This window comes from Papio anubis, chromosome 15, assembly GCF_008728515.1.
Source record: "Papio anubis isolate 15944 chromosome 15, Panubis1.0, whole genome shotgun sequence".
NCBI lineage: Eukaryota > Metazoa > Chordata > Mammalia > Primates > Cercopithecidae > Papio > Papio anubis.
In genome coordinates, this window is record NC_044990.1 from 76,878,078 (window position 1) to 76,890,930 (window position 12,853).

A 12,853-nucleotide genomic window follows, 5' to 3' on the forward strand; every position below is an offset into this window, starting at 1 on the left:
TAGTGTTCTGAAGCCTAAAGTTCAGTCAACAAGTATTTCTCGCTTTTCTTGACCAAAGTACCCAAGCTTGTCAGCCGCTGGGGACTTGCGTGCCACCCAAGCTTGTATTAATCAGGCACTAGCTCCTTTTAAATACAGGATGCCCACCAGTATAGGGGAGCTATGCCTCTATTGAAAAAATAAAGGCCTGATGCGGTGGCTCATGCCTGTAATTGCAGCACTTTGGGCGGCCCAGGCGTGTTGATTGCCTGAGGTCAGGAGTTCGAGACCAGCCTAACCAACATGGTGAAACCTTTTCTCTACTAAAAATACAAAATTAGCCGGCCGTGGTGGCACACACCTGTAATCCCAGCTACTTGGGAGGCTGAGGCAGGACAATCACTTGAACCTGGGAGACAGAGTTTACAGTGAGCTGAGATTGTGCCATTGCACTCCAGCCTGGGCAACAAGAGCAAAACTCTGTCTCAAACAAATAATAATAAAAAATTTTAAATTCTGCAGCAATTCTTCGCAACCATCTTGACAAACAGTGTAATTTCCACACAAGGCAGAACTGGGGTGTGGTGGAATGTTAGTTACCTGGAGTGATACTGACACTTTACAATATCAATTACACCTCCTCTCAGATTTTTCTGTGGCCTCTTTGTGTTCACTGTGCCTTGTTCTTTCCGAGTAACAGGAAGGAAAAGAAAAGTCTACCCAGGGACACAATTCAAGGCAGTCTTCTTCCCCCCGTGTCTTTCCCCTCTAAGCCAACAAGTCCATCTCATTGAAGGACAGCTGTACGCCACGTAGCCATGCACAGGTCACTTACTGTTTTAAGATGCTAAAGGGAAGCAAATAAATTCAGAAAATGCACTATCAATTTTCGTTATAGAGAAATAACACTGTTTTCGCTCAAAAGATACCTTTGAATACTATGCAAGGACTGGAGTGATTTCCCCGCAGCGCTGAGCTGACAGCTACTCGGGGAAGACCCCGCCTGCCTTTCCCACTGCAGACTGTGTGTGTCTTTCCTTCACAGCCGCTTTGGCAGAGATCACGGAGATGGTGGCACAGCTCCACGGTACGATGATCAAGATGGAGAATTTCCAGAAGCTGCACGAACTCAAGAAAGATTTGATTGGCATTGACAATCTCGTGGTCCCAGGAAGGGTAAGCGGCAGTGGCCTCACAATGCACTGCAGGGGGGAGCAGAAAGGAGGCATCGGAGGGACTTACATTTGAACCTGTTGAATAGAGACACTTGCAAGGCAAAATGTCCTCTTTCCATCCACCTGGGAGACAACTGGAAAAACACGACAGTGTCGTTGGTTCGGAATCATCACGTTCAGAGGAGATAAAGCAATCCTCTGACCTCATATTCTGTTTTTCTCTTTACAGGGTGATTCGCTTCTTTACCTTTTCCCCTACCGTATCCCACAGAAGATTTCAGATTGCTTATTTCATTTTTTAAAAATGTGCATAAATGAAAATGGAAAATTAAAAAAAAAAAAGAATTAGGTAAATAGTAATAAAGCCAGAAAGTTAGTGCATTAAATTATGCTAGGAATTCCCATGCAGGTATGAAGAGTTTTTTTAAAATTCAATCTTCTATATATAATTTAATTTCAGTTCAAAACTAAAATACCAAATCTTAGCTGGAAAGCAAGTCTAGGAGAGATGCAAGTTCACTGACACTGTCGCCTTCCCCTCCCCAGCCCCTGCCTGAGATGCAGGTCTTCCCACCGAACACGGCTTCCTACACACTCCTTCCAGGCCAGTGACAATGTGGAGGACAGGGACAAAACCTGCCTTCTCCACTTCCCTTCCTAGGAAGCCATCATCACCCACGAATCAAACATGCTATTCAGTTGCTACATCTCATCAAATCTCTCTCTGGGATCTTTACCCTGTGGCACTCCCATTTCAAACCCTACGTCACCCAGGTCAAGAGACAACTCACTGTAGCTGCTTTGATCTGCTGCGGGCCTGCCTGACCCTGCAGGCCAGGATCCAGGATCTCAGGGACTTTTAGTCTTTTCCGACAGGCAGCTGCCCTGGAAACTTGATATCTGTAACTCAGGGCAGGGGAGGGAAGCTCTCCGTGTACTGGAGCATTTCTGTCACGAAGCCTCATTACAAAACTGCCCAGAAGCCACCTTGTGAGAGATTGTCAGAAGAGCGGTGCGGTTAAGCACTGGCAGAAATTAGAGCTGGGATTGCCTCAGCTCTGCTGGTGAGAAGATCCCGCCGGGCCTTGGCACTTAATGACCTTATTTACCCATCCACACAGAGCCCTCAGAAAAGCCCTGCGGAATCGATGTAATTTTCTCTCAGCTTTGAAAGGTATAAAATACTTAGCATATCATGCTACATGGTGAAGAGACCATTGATAAAGAATTCCTTATTCTGAGGAAATACTTTCCACTGCAATGGAAAGAGCCTTGGATTGGAGGAGGTGGCCCTGGGTTCAAAGTCTCGCTCTACCAGAACCTGGGGTGGCAGGGGACCATGTAACATGGAGACCATAGCCTCTCCTTCACAGGTCATTAAGATCAAATGAGATGTGCTATGTGAAAATGACATAATACCTATTATCTTCCTTTTCCTCACCTACATTTAATTGAAGAGATGAAATGTACACATAGTATAGTGGCATTAATTACATTGCACAGCACAATGGAAAGCATTTTGCTCTGTCACACACTGGCTGACCAGGTGATCGTGAGCAAGTTTCTTAATCATTTGCCCCTCAGTCTCCTTATCTGAAACATGGGAATATTGATATTGAAGGTGCAGGCTCACGTCTGGAGCTCCTGTAGTCACTCAGTGTCGCAGGTGATCAGTGACTATCTGAGGCTGGCAGTGCAGACGGTAAGAATCACTTACTAAGACGGTTATAGATAAAGGCAGGCTTATTAGAGAAGTAGGAAAATACATTGCCAGAAAGCAACAGCAAGAGAGGAAGTGACTGCAAGGAGACAAAGGCTTGCTGGAGACTTTCATCAGGTGGTGTCTGTGCTGTGTGCCAACAAGGGCTTTGTGCAGTATGATAACGCCACGGCTGCAGCGAACTCACTTGCATTTTTCTATCAGCCAAGGGTCTGGTGATAGCTGGGTGCAGGAAGATGGTGAATTATCTGTGCAGGAGGGCTGTGTCCTGGACCATGAAGAAAGGCAGACCTGTATAGCTTCTCTGCTTTGTCTTTTTGCTTTCCCTCGATCCCACCAGCCTGGCTCCTTTTCCCTTATTAGGACTCCATACTTAGGACATGCCAGGCGCATCCCATGTGCTCCAGAGAGGAGGCCATTGTATTAGTAAAGGTGAAGATGGAATTGGGGTGTTGCTTCCTAAGCTCAGATGATCCCCCGATTCTTTCACTCATCAGGCTGCCTCACATCCACTCATTGTTTCAAGTCAACCCAGAGCAGAATGGGAGGGTGGGATGGCAGACCCCCGAGGGAGCACGTTCTGGAAGTAGATGGTGGTGATGGTGGGGCTACCTTGTGAATGCGCGAAGGCCACGCATGCTCAGTGTTTCGCGGATTCCACCACAATTGAAAAATGATCATTTGTTTGTTTTTCAAGTGCTTGCGCCCCTGCAATGCATGCCCTCAAGAGTGTACAGCCCCGGGGAGGATGTCACTCGGGATGCAGAGGTGCCTTGGACACGTCTGCCTCTCACTCCTTTATGCTCAATGCAGTTCCTGCTCATTGAGAAGCAGGGTTTTAAATCACAGAGAAGATTCCTCCAGCCACAGTGCTCCCATGTGGCCTCTCTGTCCTCAGGGGTCCCTTGCTGCCACTTTTTATAGCCTCCTTCTTCTTTGAGAACTGCTTGGGGTCCTTCTAATCTCCCTCACCGTGGGGAGCCCTGGGGATCCTGGGGTTACGCATATGGTCCTCAGGCCCCGGCACTCTTGAACCCGACCGTCAGTATCCTTTGTTGGGGCAGCTGCTGCTGGTACCGCCCTGTACCTTCCTGGGAAGGAGACAGGCGATCCCTAGTGAGGGTTTAGCACAGCACCTGGGGCAGAGCAAGCATGCAGTGAATCGCAGCTGAGTGCTGTAACTTCCACCATGCAGGGGACCCAGGTGGGAGGAAGCCAGCAGGTTTGCACGCTCGCAGTCCGTCCTCGGGGTCTGCACACTCACAGTCAGGCCTCAGGGGCTACAAAGTCAACCCTCAGGGTCTGCACACTGGCCATCAGCCCTTGGGGTCTGCATGCTCGCGGCCAGCCCCCCGGTCTGTCTCCCCTGCAGGAGTTCATCCGCCTGGGCAGCCTCAGCAAGCTCTCGGGGAAGGGGCTCCAGCAGCGCATGTTCTTCCTGGTGAGTGGAGAGAGAGGTTCGTCCTCACAAGGATCGTGTCACCTGGGCAAGCAAGGCCCCTGAGGGGGGGACCTGGGGTGGAGGAGGAGCAGCCAGAGGTGCCCAGGCCCGGGTTGTTGAGGACAGTGAAGGCACAGTTGAGGACAGTTGATGAGGACGGTGAAGGCTGGAGGGAGGCCTGCTGTCCACACGTGGTCTCACCACTACACACTTCTGGTTCCTCTAGTTCAACGACGTCCTACTGTACACGAGCCGGGGGCTGACGGCCTCCAATCAGTTTAAAGTCCACGGGCAGCTCCCGCTCTATGGTATGACGGTGAGTACGGCGCAGGCTTGAGGCCAGGGCCTGTCCTCGGGGGCCGCGGGCACTGCTGACCCGGCGATGAGGAGGGGAAGGGAGAGACTGGATAGGAAGGAGAGGGCGGCCAGTGTCACCTTGGTTAGGAGACCTGGGCTCAAAGACCATCGAAGACCATGCAACCCTTTCACCTAAAAGATCCAGCCTTCTCGGGCTTCTCTAGTGGGGCTCTGGGGACACGGCTCCTTCTCCTGCACGTGGGATGTGCGGGTCCCTTCCTTATAGAATCGAGTGAAGGGGCAAGCCAATGAGGCCGTCTGGCATGAACTCGCCTCCCACTGCCTGCGCCTGGCTCCAGGGGCCCCGACAGTCCTCGCCACACACAAGAATGACAGCGCCCCTCCCTGGAGCTGGGCCGGCCGCCTCATCCCCCCCCAAGTTGGCTCGGGGCTGCCTCCTGTCCCCCTTGGCAGGCAGGTGTACAGGGCGCCTGGGCCTGGGATGTGGCCCTGGCTGCTGCCCACGCTGTCCTCCGGGGTTGGAGAGAGGGAAGTTTGTGGGCTCTGCCAAAAACATTCAGCGTGCTGCGATCTTCCTGTCGCCTTTCCGATTCTGGTTTTTCCAACTCGGAGTGCCTCCTCTCTCTGTGGGGCTCTGGGTCTCCTGAGCCCGGCTCAGTGGCACCCCTCCTTTTCCGAGTTGCCTGGCTGCCAGCTCAGGGATGTTTGGAAGTGCATCACATCCCTCACGGTGACGTTATCTTCTCTTGCCCACAGATTGAGGAGAGCGAAGACGAGTGGGGGGTGCCCCACTGCCTGACCCTCCGGGGCCAGCGGCAGTCCATCATCGTGGCCGCCAGGTAACTCGGGAGCCCGCCCCTTGCCTGTGTCCCCTTTGACGTGCTGCGGCCTGAATACTTGACGCGTCTCTGTCTCCAGTTCTCGGTCTGAGATGGAGAAGTGGGTTGAGGACATCCAGATGGCCATTGACCTGGCGGAGAAGAGCAGCAGCCCCGCCCCCGAGTTCCTGGCCAGCAGCCCCCCTGACAACAGTGAGTGTGGCCAGGGCAGCCTGCTCATGCTGGGGTCTGGTTCATGGAGGGACAGCATTTTTGCATCTAAAGCCACCCCATCGGGTGGGCCTCACATCTGTGGTCTACATTTGTGTTTAAAGCCAAAGATCAAGACGGTTCATTTTCCTAAAACACCTGAAAACAGCATAAGGGAGCTGGGAAGTTACCTTTTCTGGGGCAGCATTTACCCTTGTCACACGGAGAGACCACCAGGCTGTCCACACCCAGAGTAAGGGCTGTACTCCACACACCCGGGAGGGACCGGGGCTCCAGGGTCCGTCCCCCTTCAGTGGGGGCCTCATTAGATTCTGGTTAGGTACCACAGGGCGTGACTGCGGTGAGCCCCCCAACCTCCCAGCACCTCAGAGGGTATCAGGAAGGGGTGCTGGCAGGAAAGATCCGAAGCGCTGCCTTTTGCCCCATCCTGTAGAGTCCCCTGATGAAGCCACCGCGGCTGACCAGGAGTCAGAGGATGACCTGAGCGCCTCGCGCACGTCGCTGGAGCGCCAGGCCCCGCACCGTGGCAACACAATGGTGCACGTGTGCTGGCACCGCAACACGAGCGTCTCCATGGTGGACTTCAGCATCGCAGTGGAGGTACGCGGGGGCAGGGCAGCTCTGGTTCCCAGCTTGTGCTGGCCCAGGCAGAACCCAGGCAAACTTCTGGGCCAGGGCCTTGAGGGAGGCTGGCACCATGGGTGGCCCCACCCACCCACGGTGGCTAAGCAGGGAAGGATCAACGCTGGACCCCCTTTGGAGCCTGCCGGAGGTATCCCTGTAGGTGGCGTGGAGTGGGCGCCAACCTCCCGCAAATGCAGTCATGTCTCTTGGTACTCATCAGTCCCTGTTGCCGTCCATAAGATCGTTTTCTCTCATTCTTCACCTGTTTTCTTGCCTGTCATGCAGTTAGCCTAGAACACAGGTGCCCAGGGCACAGCTACTGGACAGTTCCGTGGCTGTCACATCCTGAACTGCCCACGGGAATCGGGTGCATGGGCAGGAGGAGAGTCTGCATGATGGCAAGCAGGTGCCAGCCAAAGTCAGTGTCCTGGTTCATGGAAGAACCCAGGGAGAAGGGGACGCAGGCTCTGACAGCCATCCCTGTGGAGGGGTAGAAAGGGGGTGATCCCTCTCCTCCCCATCATGAGGGTCACGGCAGACACTCCTGTGACAAAAGACAGGCTAACAAGGGAAAAGCATGACCAGTTTATTTCATCGTCATTTTACATGACATGGGAGCCTTCAGAATGAAGACCCAGAGGTCTGGCGAAAACGGTCGTTTTTACGCTTCGGTTGGGTGAAGAGCGGGTGGCCGAGTGGAGCTGATGGGGCAGGCTGAGAGCTAATGCCGGGGAGTGAAAGGAGCCCAGCAGGGCCCCTCCAGGTTCACTTGGCCTCTCTGATGATGGGACAGGCTGAAAGCTAATGCTAGAGGGTGAAAGGAGCCCAGCAGGGCCCCCCCGGGTTCACTTGGCCTCTCTGAGCAGCGTTCCTTGCTTCTGGGTGTGGGGGGGCACCCTTTCCGCAGTGGGGGTCTTAGACCCTCTTCTCACACAAGGTGGGCCGGGGAGTGAGTTTGTAGCCAGCTCTGACACAGAACGGTGGGGAAAGGTTAGGGCCACCATTTTTGGTTTTGTGGCTGGCTTTGGCCGGGGGAGGTTCTGGTTTCAATGACCCGCCTTAAGGAAGGGGGATTCTAGTTTCCGTGGCTTGCCTGGGGGAGGAAAGGGGCGAGGCAGGAGGTGCTCAGGGAGGCCGGGCTTCTGAGCCTTTCACTTCAGGGTATTATTTTCTGATCCTACCACCTGAAAGCTGGCTTTGAAGACGGCGTCTCTCCCAGATCATGAATCCTTTCCAAATACCCATTCCCTAAACATTCTTCAGTCCAGGCCCACAGCTGTGTTTCAGAACACTTCAAACCCATGAAGATCTAAAACAAGAAAGCTTTCTTCGTCTCTTACTGGCAGTGGACCCTGCCCTGAGCTGGGGCGAGGTCATCCATCATTGTGATTGTGTTTGATGTGAATGCGCACGTTTCACTGCGGAACCTCTGCCCCCGCGCCCTCTGCGGGGCTGCTGCGGTAGAGGCAGGACTCTCCTTCTAAAACGCAGAAAGGTCCAGTTCCCACACAGGCCTGGTCCAAACAGTGTCACATAAGAGACTATGGCCGGGACAGGAGTTTGCTGGCTCTTGGAACCAACAGCAGCAGGAATGAGCCAGCAGTGCTTTGTGGAGGGTCTCGAGGGAGTCTTGGAATTTATTCCCCGGAAACGACCTTCCCCATTGCTCAGACCTGCCTTTATTGAGTTTCCTGCTACAAGCCAGTGTTTCTAAGCCCAGGCCTGCTTCTCAAGACATCCTCAAGGGGACACATCCGAGGTGCAGGCCCTGGCTCCCCCACGGACACAGTCCAGCTGGCCCCACATACAAGGCTCTGTCCCATAGGGTTCCCCTGAGTGTGCAGGTGTGAATATTCCCTCCCCGGGCCTCCCTTCTGCCTCCTGACAGCCCAAGTGTGAAGAGCGCTAACTGTTCTTCCCCAGCTTCACACCTCCACCAGGCTGCGCAAAGCTTGTGGGTCTAAGACTTCTCCCAGGGCATGGGGATTATGACAGCAGGAAAGGAGACCCCCAGGCAGAGCAGCAGGGAGGAACCCGTGATAGTCTCATGGGAAAAGAGGCCCATCAGGTCACAGGTGTGTCTGAAACGAAGCCAGTCGACGTGTGGCGCCACCATTGGGGAGGAACTGTCCTGACCTTGCTTCATTCTGACCTCAGCAATGTGTACGACTCTGAAGGCCTATTTGTCATAGGCCTCAAAGCTTTTTAAATACCTGGAGGCACCCAGGCCATTCAACAAGGCAGGAAATACCCAAGTGGGATCCAGGTGGCGGGAGCCCCCTGCAGCCCAGCTCTTTTGGGTAACAAATCTGCATGGTCGCAGCCTTCCGTGTGCAGGATCAGGTCAAGGCACTGAGTCAGGGGCAGACTGGCCCCCGGCCAGATCTAGCCCCAGTCTGATGGCTTACGGCCTGTGACCAAGGAATGGGTTTACCATTTTTTTAATGGCTGCTAAATAACGTCTTCAGTTTTGCCCCTTGGCCTGCAGTATCTGCCGTCCGCCTTTTGAGGAAAAGTTTGCTGCCCCTAGCAGAGAGCAGGAGAGTGAGCCACCGGCCAGTGGGGTTTCCAGGTGGCAGTGACCACCCAGTACAGTCAGGGACCTGGCTGCTCTATCACTTTGCAGATGTCCATCCTTGCCAGAAAGCCCCCTCCCAAGGCGTGTGGCGTCAATCTGGCGTCAGTAGCAGGCGGCCCTCGCGTGCCAGACGCCAAATGCTCGCTGACTCGCAGAGGAGCCGTCCCCAGGGCCTCCGCCCTGCATGACAGAGGACGAAGCAGCTCCATCTCCTCCTGACTCGGCAGCCTCCTCTCCACAGTCCTGTGCCCAGCCTCTCTTCCAGTCCCGCGCCCATCTGACTCATGCAGGCACACATGAGGAAGGGGCATATCTGGGGACAGTGTAGACTCAATGGCCTCTGCTAAAAGTTGTGGGCAAGCCAGCAGGTCTGGGGGCTCCCACTGGAGGGTCAGATGTTGGGATGGCCAGAGGGGTGCCCAGCCCGTGGGCACTAGAGCCAGTGAAGGGCCAAAAGCAAAGCAATGCAAGTTGTCTTTTAAGGCTGGAGTGGCGAGACGGGGGACAGCGGGGAGGTTCTTACAGCAGACGGAGTGCAGACACGACTGGGAGGAGGGAAGGGACACTGAGGCCAGGGAGTGGCGGGCACGGGGGTTATACTTGTTCCCCGTGGCATCACACAGCACCAACCTCAGACTGGGTGAGGCCACAGAAACATCTCTAACAGTGCCGGAAACTGGAAGTCCAAAATCAAGCTGCTGGCAGGTGCGTTCCTTCAGGGGGGCTTGAGGGAAAATGTCCCCGCCTCTGACAGCATCTGGTGGCTGCGGCAGTCCTCTCCTCGGGGGTCCCTGGTTCTACCCATGTTACCAACTGTCCTCCCTGCATCTGTGCTCAAATGTCCTCTTCTAAGGACACGGCTCACGTTAGGCTTAGGGCTCATCCTAGTGGCCTGACCTCGATCGCATCTGCAGAGACCCTGTGTCCATATGAGGCCACCATCGGTTTGAATTTGAGCTTGTCTTGTTGCAGGGTGTGTTCAACCCACAGCAGGGGATGAGGGCCAAGAAGGGAGAGAAGCGGAGGCCCCAGTGAAGGGCCACGAGGAGACAGGGCGGGCTGGTCTGGTTCTGGACAAGGATGTTGACCCTCTTGTGAAGGCAGTGAATGGAGACAGGTCTGAGAGCCACCAGCATGGCCTCGGCCTCCTGAGTGCAGGGCAGGAGAGTCGCAGCGAGCAGGGCCTGTAACATGCTGGAGGCCAGGATGGACCCAATGCGGGGGGAGCAGGAGGCTTGGCCGCTGGGTGGTGGGGAGCAAGGAAGGGCCGCTGGATGTGCCTGTTGATGAAGAGGTTTCCAGAGGCTACCAGAATGGCCAGGCAGAAGCTGGAGAGCTCTAAGGAAGCTGCTTTGGAAACAAATGGGCCCAGACTGTGATGAGTGACATGTATGAACCCCAACGGGGGCTGGCTGTGAAAATTGTGATTCAGTATGAAAATAGGAAAGGGGAGTATGCCACTCTCCTTGCCCCACGGTGCGTGGCCCAAGATGCCACATGGGCATCAGCCCAGCCCGGGCGCCACCAGGACCTTCTGGGAACCTGGAGCCTTTCATTTTCTTGTTCCCTTCTGCCATTGGGGGAGGAGGATGGAGGGCTGGGGCTGCCTGCCTGGTCTGGAACCCCCTTTTCCCCCATCTGCAGGGTCCCTCTCATTCCGCCAACAGAGGGGGCCTCCACATCCTGCAGCCCCTCATGGACCCACTGTCGGTGTCCATCTCTCCCACTGGACCCTGAGCAACTGGAGGGCAGGGACACCAGACTGATCCCAGCACAGCAGCTTAGTGACAGGGGCACCCAGAGACATGGAATGAGGCAGACTCAGAAGTCCGTATTTTTTTTGTGGTAAAATAGCCATACCACCATATTAGCTAACTATTTTTATATGAACAATTCAGTGGCATTAAGTGCCTTTACAAGGTGGTGTAACTGCTTTGAGTATCTGCTGGTGATGTCACTTTTGCAAAGCGACCAAATGAGCCACCAGCGTGTCAGGCCTGCTGAGGGTTGTTTGGAGGTAGCATGGACACAGGGGCCTGTCCCTGCCCCCAGCTGAGCTGCAGTGCATCCCAACAATGCTCCAGGGGCTGGGCCAGCCGGGAGCCTGGAGGTGGGCAGGGCTGCGGCTGCCTCCTGGGCCACTAGAGGGCAGGTGGGAGCCGCACACCAGCACCCCAGGCCCCACTTCCTGCGCAGGGTGCCCGACGCCTCAAAATGAGTGCTGCTGCTCCGAGCTTGTTGAGACAGATCTTTCCCTCTTTCAGCTTCCACCCGCTGGCAGTGCGTGGGGTCCTGCACCCCCATTTCTGGCTCGGTGTCACAGGGCCCACTCCCTCCCCGCCAGGTGTCTCTTCTCCTCGGGACACCACTCCCGTTGGATTTAGGGCCCACCCTACCCCAGTGTGATCTCATCTTCACTAGTTACCCTGCAACGAGCCTGTTTCCAAATATGCCTGCGTTCTAAGGTACTAGTGGTCAGGACCTCAGCGTGTCTTTTGGGGGGACACAGGGCCCCCAAGATGCCCCACAGCAAATGGCAAGGGGAAGTGATGAGATCAGGGTCCCAGGACCTGCCAGGTCTCCCCACACACAGGGGAGCAGCGAGGCCTCAACCTTCAGTCGTGGACATGCCCCAGCCCAGGGCCCTGGTGCAGGGGGAGCTGCTCTCCACACCCAGCTGGGGCAGGTGCCCGCCGTGCTTCTCACAGGCCTCCTTGCCTTGCAGAATCAGTTGTCTGGGAACCTGCTGAGGAAATTCAAAAACAGCAACGGGTGGCAGAAGCTGTGGGTGGTGTTCACAAACTTCTGCCTGTTCTTCTACAAGTCACACCAGGTAACTGCCCCACACAGGGTGGGTGGCAGCATGAGGTAAGGGGGCTGCCCTCCTCTGGAAGGACTCAGGCCTCTTGAGCTCCAGCCAGGTGTCACGGGGATGACAGGGATGCTGGCGGGGGGCCCCCTGTCCACCTGAGGCCCTCAGCTCTAGGAAAGGCTGATATTATCCACTGAAGGACCACTTCCGCCCTAGAAAGGGCCACTTATCTTCTGGCGGGACAAGGGACGGGGGTTGGCTTTATCCACAGCTCAGTCCTGGTGGGGACTTGCCACCTGGGCCATCATGTACAGGCCAACCCCAGCTCCCATGATCCCTTCCAGGCCCACGCCCGAGGGTGGCGCTGTCTGGGCTCCCGGAGTCCCTGCCCAATGTGGGGCAGCAGCCAGGCCCAGCAGCAGAAGCTGCCCCCGAAAAGCCACTTTGTTTCCCCTTTCCAGGACAATCATCCCCTCGCCAGCCTGCCTCTGCTCGGCTACTCGCTCACCATCCCCTCCGAGTCCGAGAACATCCACAAAGACTACGTGTTCAAGCTGCACTTCAAGTCCCACGTCTACTACTTCAGGGCGGAAAGCGAGTACACGTTCGAAAGGTAGCTGCCCCCTTCCCTGCCAACTGAAGTGTTTAGACCTGGGGTCCCACTGCCTGACACCAGCAGGCGATTCTGTTCTCATGGCAGAGTGGGGTCCCGACTTCCCTGGGCCCTTACCCTGCGCGGCGTTGGCTGAGGCCCTAGACAGCTTGCCTGGAGATCTCTGATGTGTGTGTACGGGACTATGAAGCTAAGCCCCAGTGGGTGCCGCTACACTGGCCTCTGCTGGCCCAGCTTTACCCACCCAGGCCCAGTGGAAGCCTTTCACGACAAAAACCAAACTGCACCTCGGGCTTCGCAGTCTGTGGCTGCAGCAGTACTAGTCACGCTGCTGCTGCCAGGGCTATGGCAGAAATGCTGTTTCAGGTCAGAGGACCGTATGAGGAAGGAAAAACTCTTCAGGGTTATTAGTGAGACTGCCTACATGGTGTAATGGGACCCAGGGACCACAGACTTCGTTTAACCAAGAAATAAAGCGAAATAAGAGTCAGGCCTAAGGCTGGTCTGAGCCACCCCCTGGGGGGAGGGAGGGCCTCAGGCTGCA

At 55.4% G+C, this 12,853-nt stretch overlaps 1 protein-coding gene across 2 annotated transcripts in view; it reads left to right on the top strand.

Annotated features, from left to right (window-relative positions):
• The window catches only part of FARP1 (FERM, ARH/RhoGEF and pleckstrin domain protein 1), a 303,375-nt gene that overhangs the window by 288,015 nt on the left and 2,507 nt on the right, over nt 1-12,853 (top strand). For both annotated transcript variants that reach the window (XM_017951379.2, XM_003914027.5), the window contains exons 19-26: nt 1,025-1,155; nt 4,247-4,315; nt 4,542-4,631; nt 5,390-5,472; nt 5,552-5,664; nt 6,116-6,282; nt 11,610-11,717; nt 12,158-12,309. In XM_017951379.2, the coding sequence (XP_017806868.1) occupies nt 1,025-1,155; nt 4,247-4,315; nt 4,542-4,631; nt 5,390-5,472; nt 5,552-5,664; nt 6,116-6,282; nt 11,610-11,717; nt 12,158-12,309 (913 nt within the window). The remainder of the gene's footprint in view (nt 1-1,024; nt 1,156-4,246; nt 4,316-4,541; nt 4,632-5,389; nt 5,473-5,551; nt 5,665-6,115; nt 6,283-11,609; nt 11,718-12,157; nt 12,310-12,853) is intronic.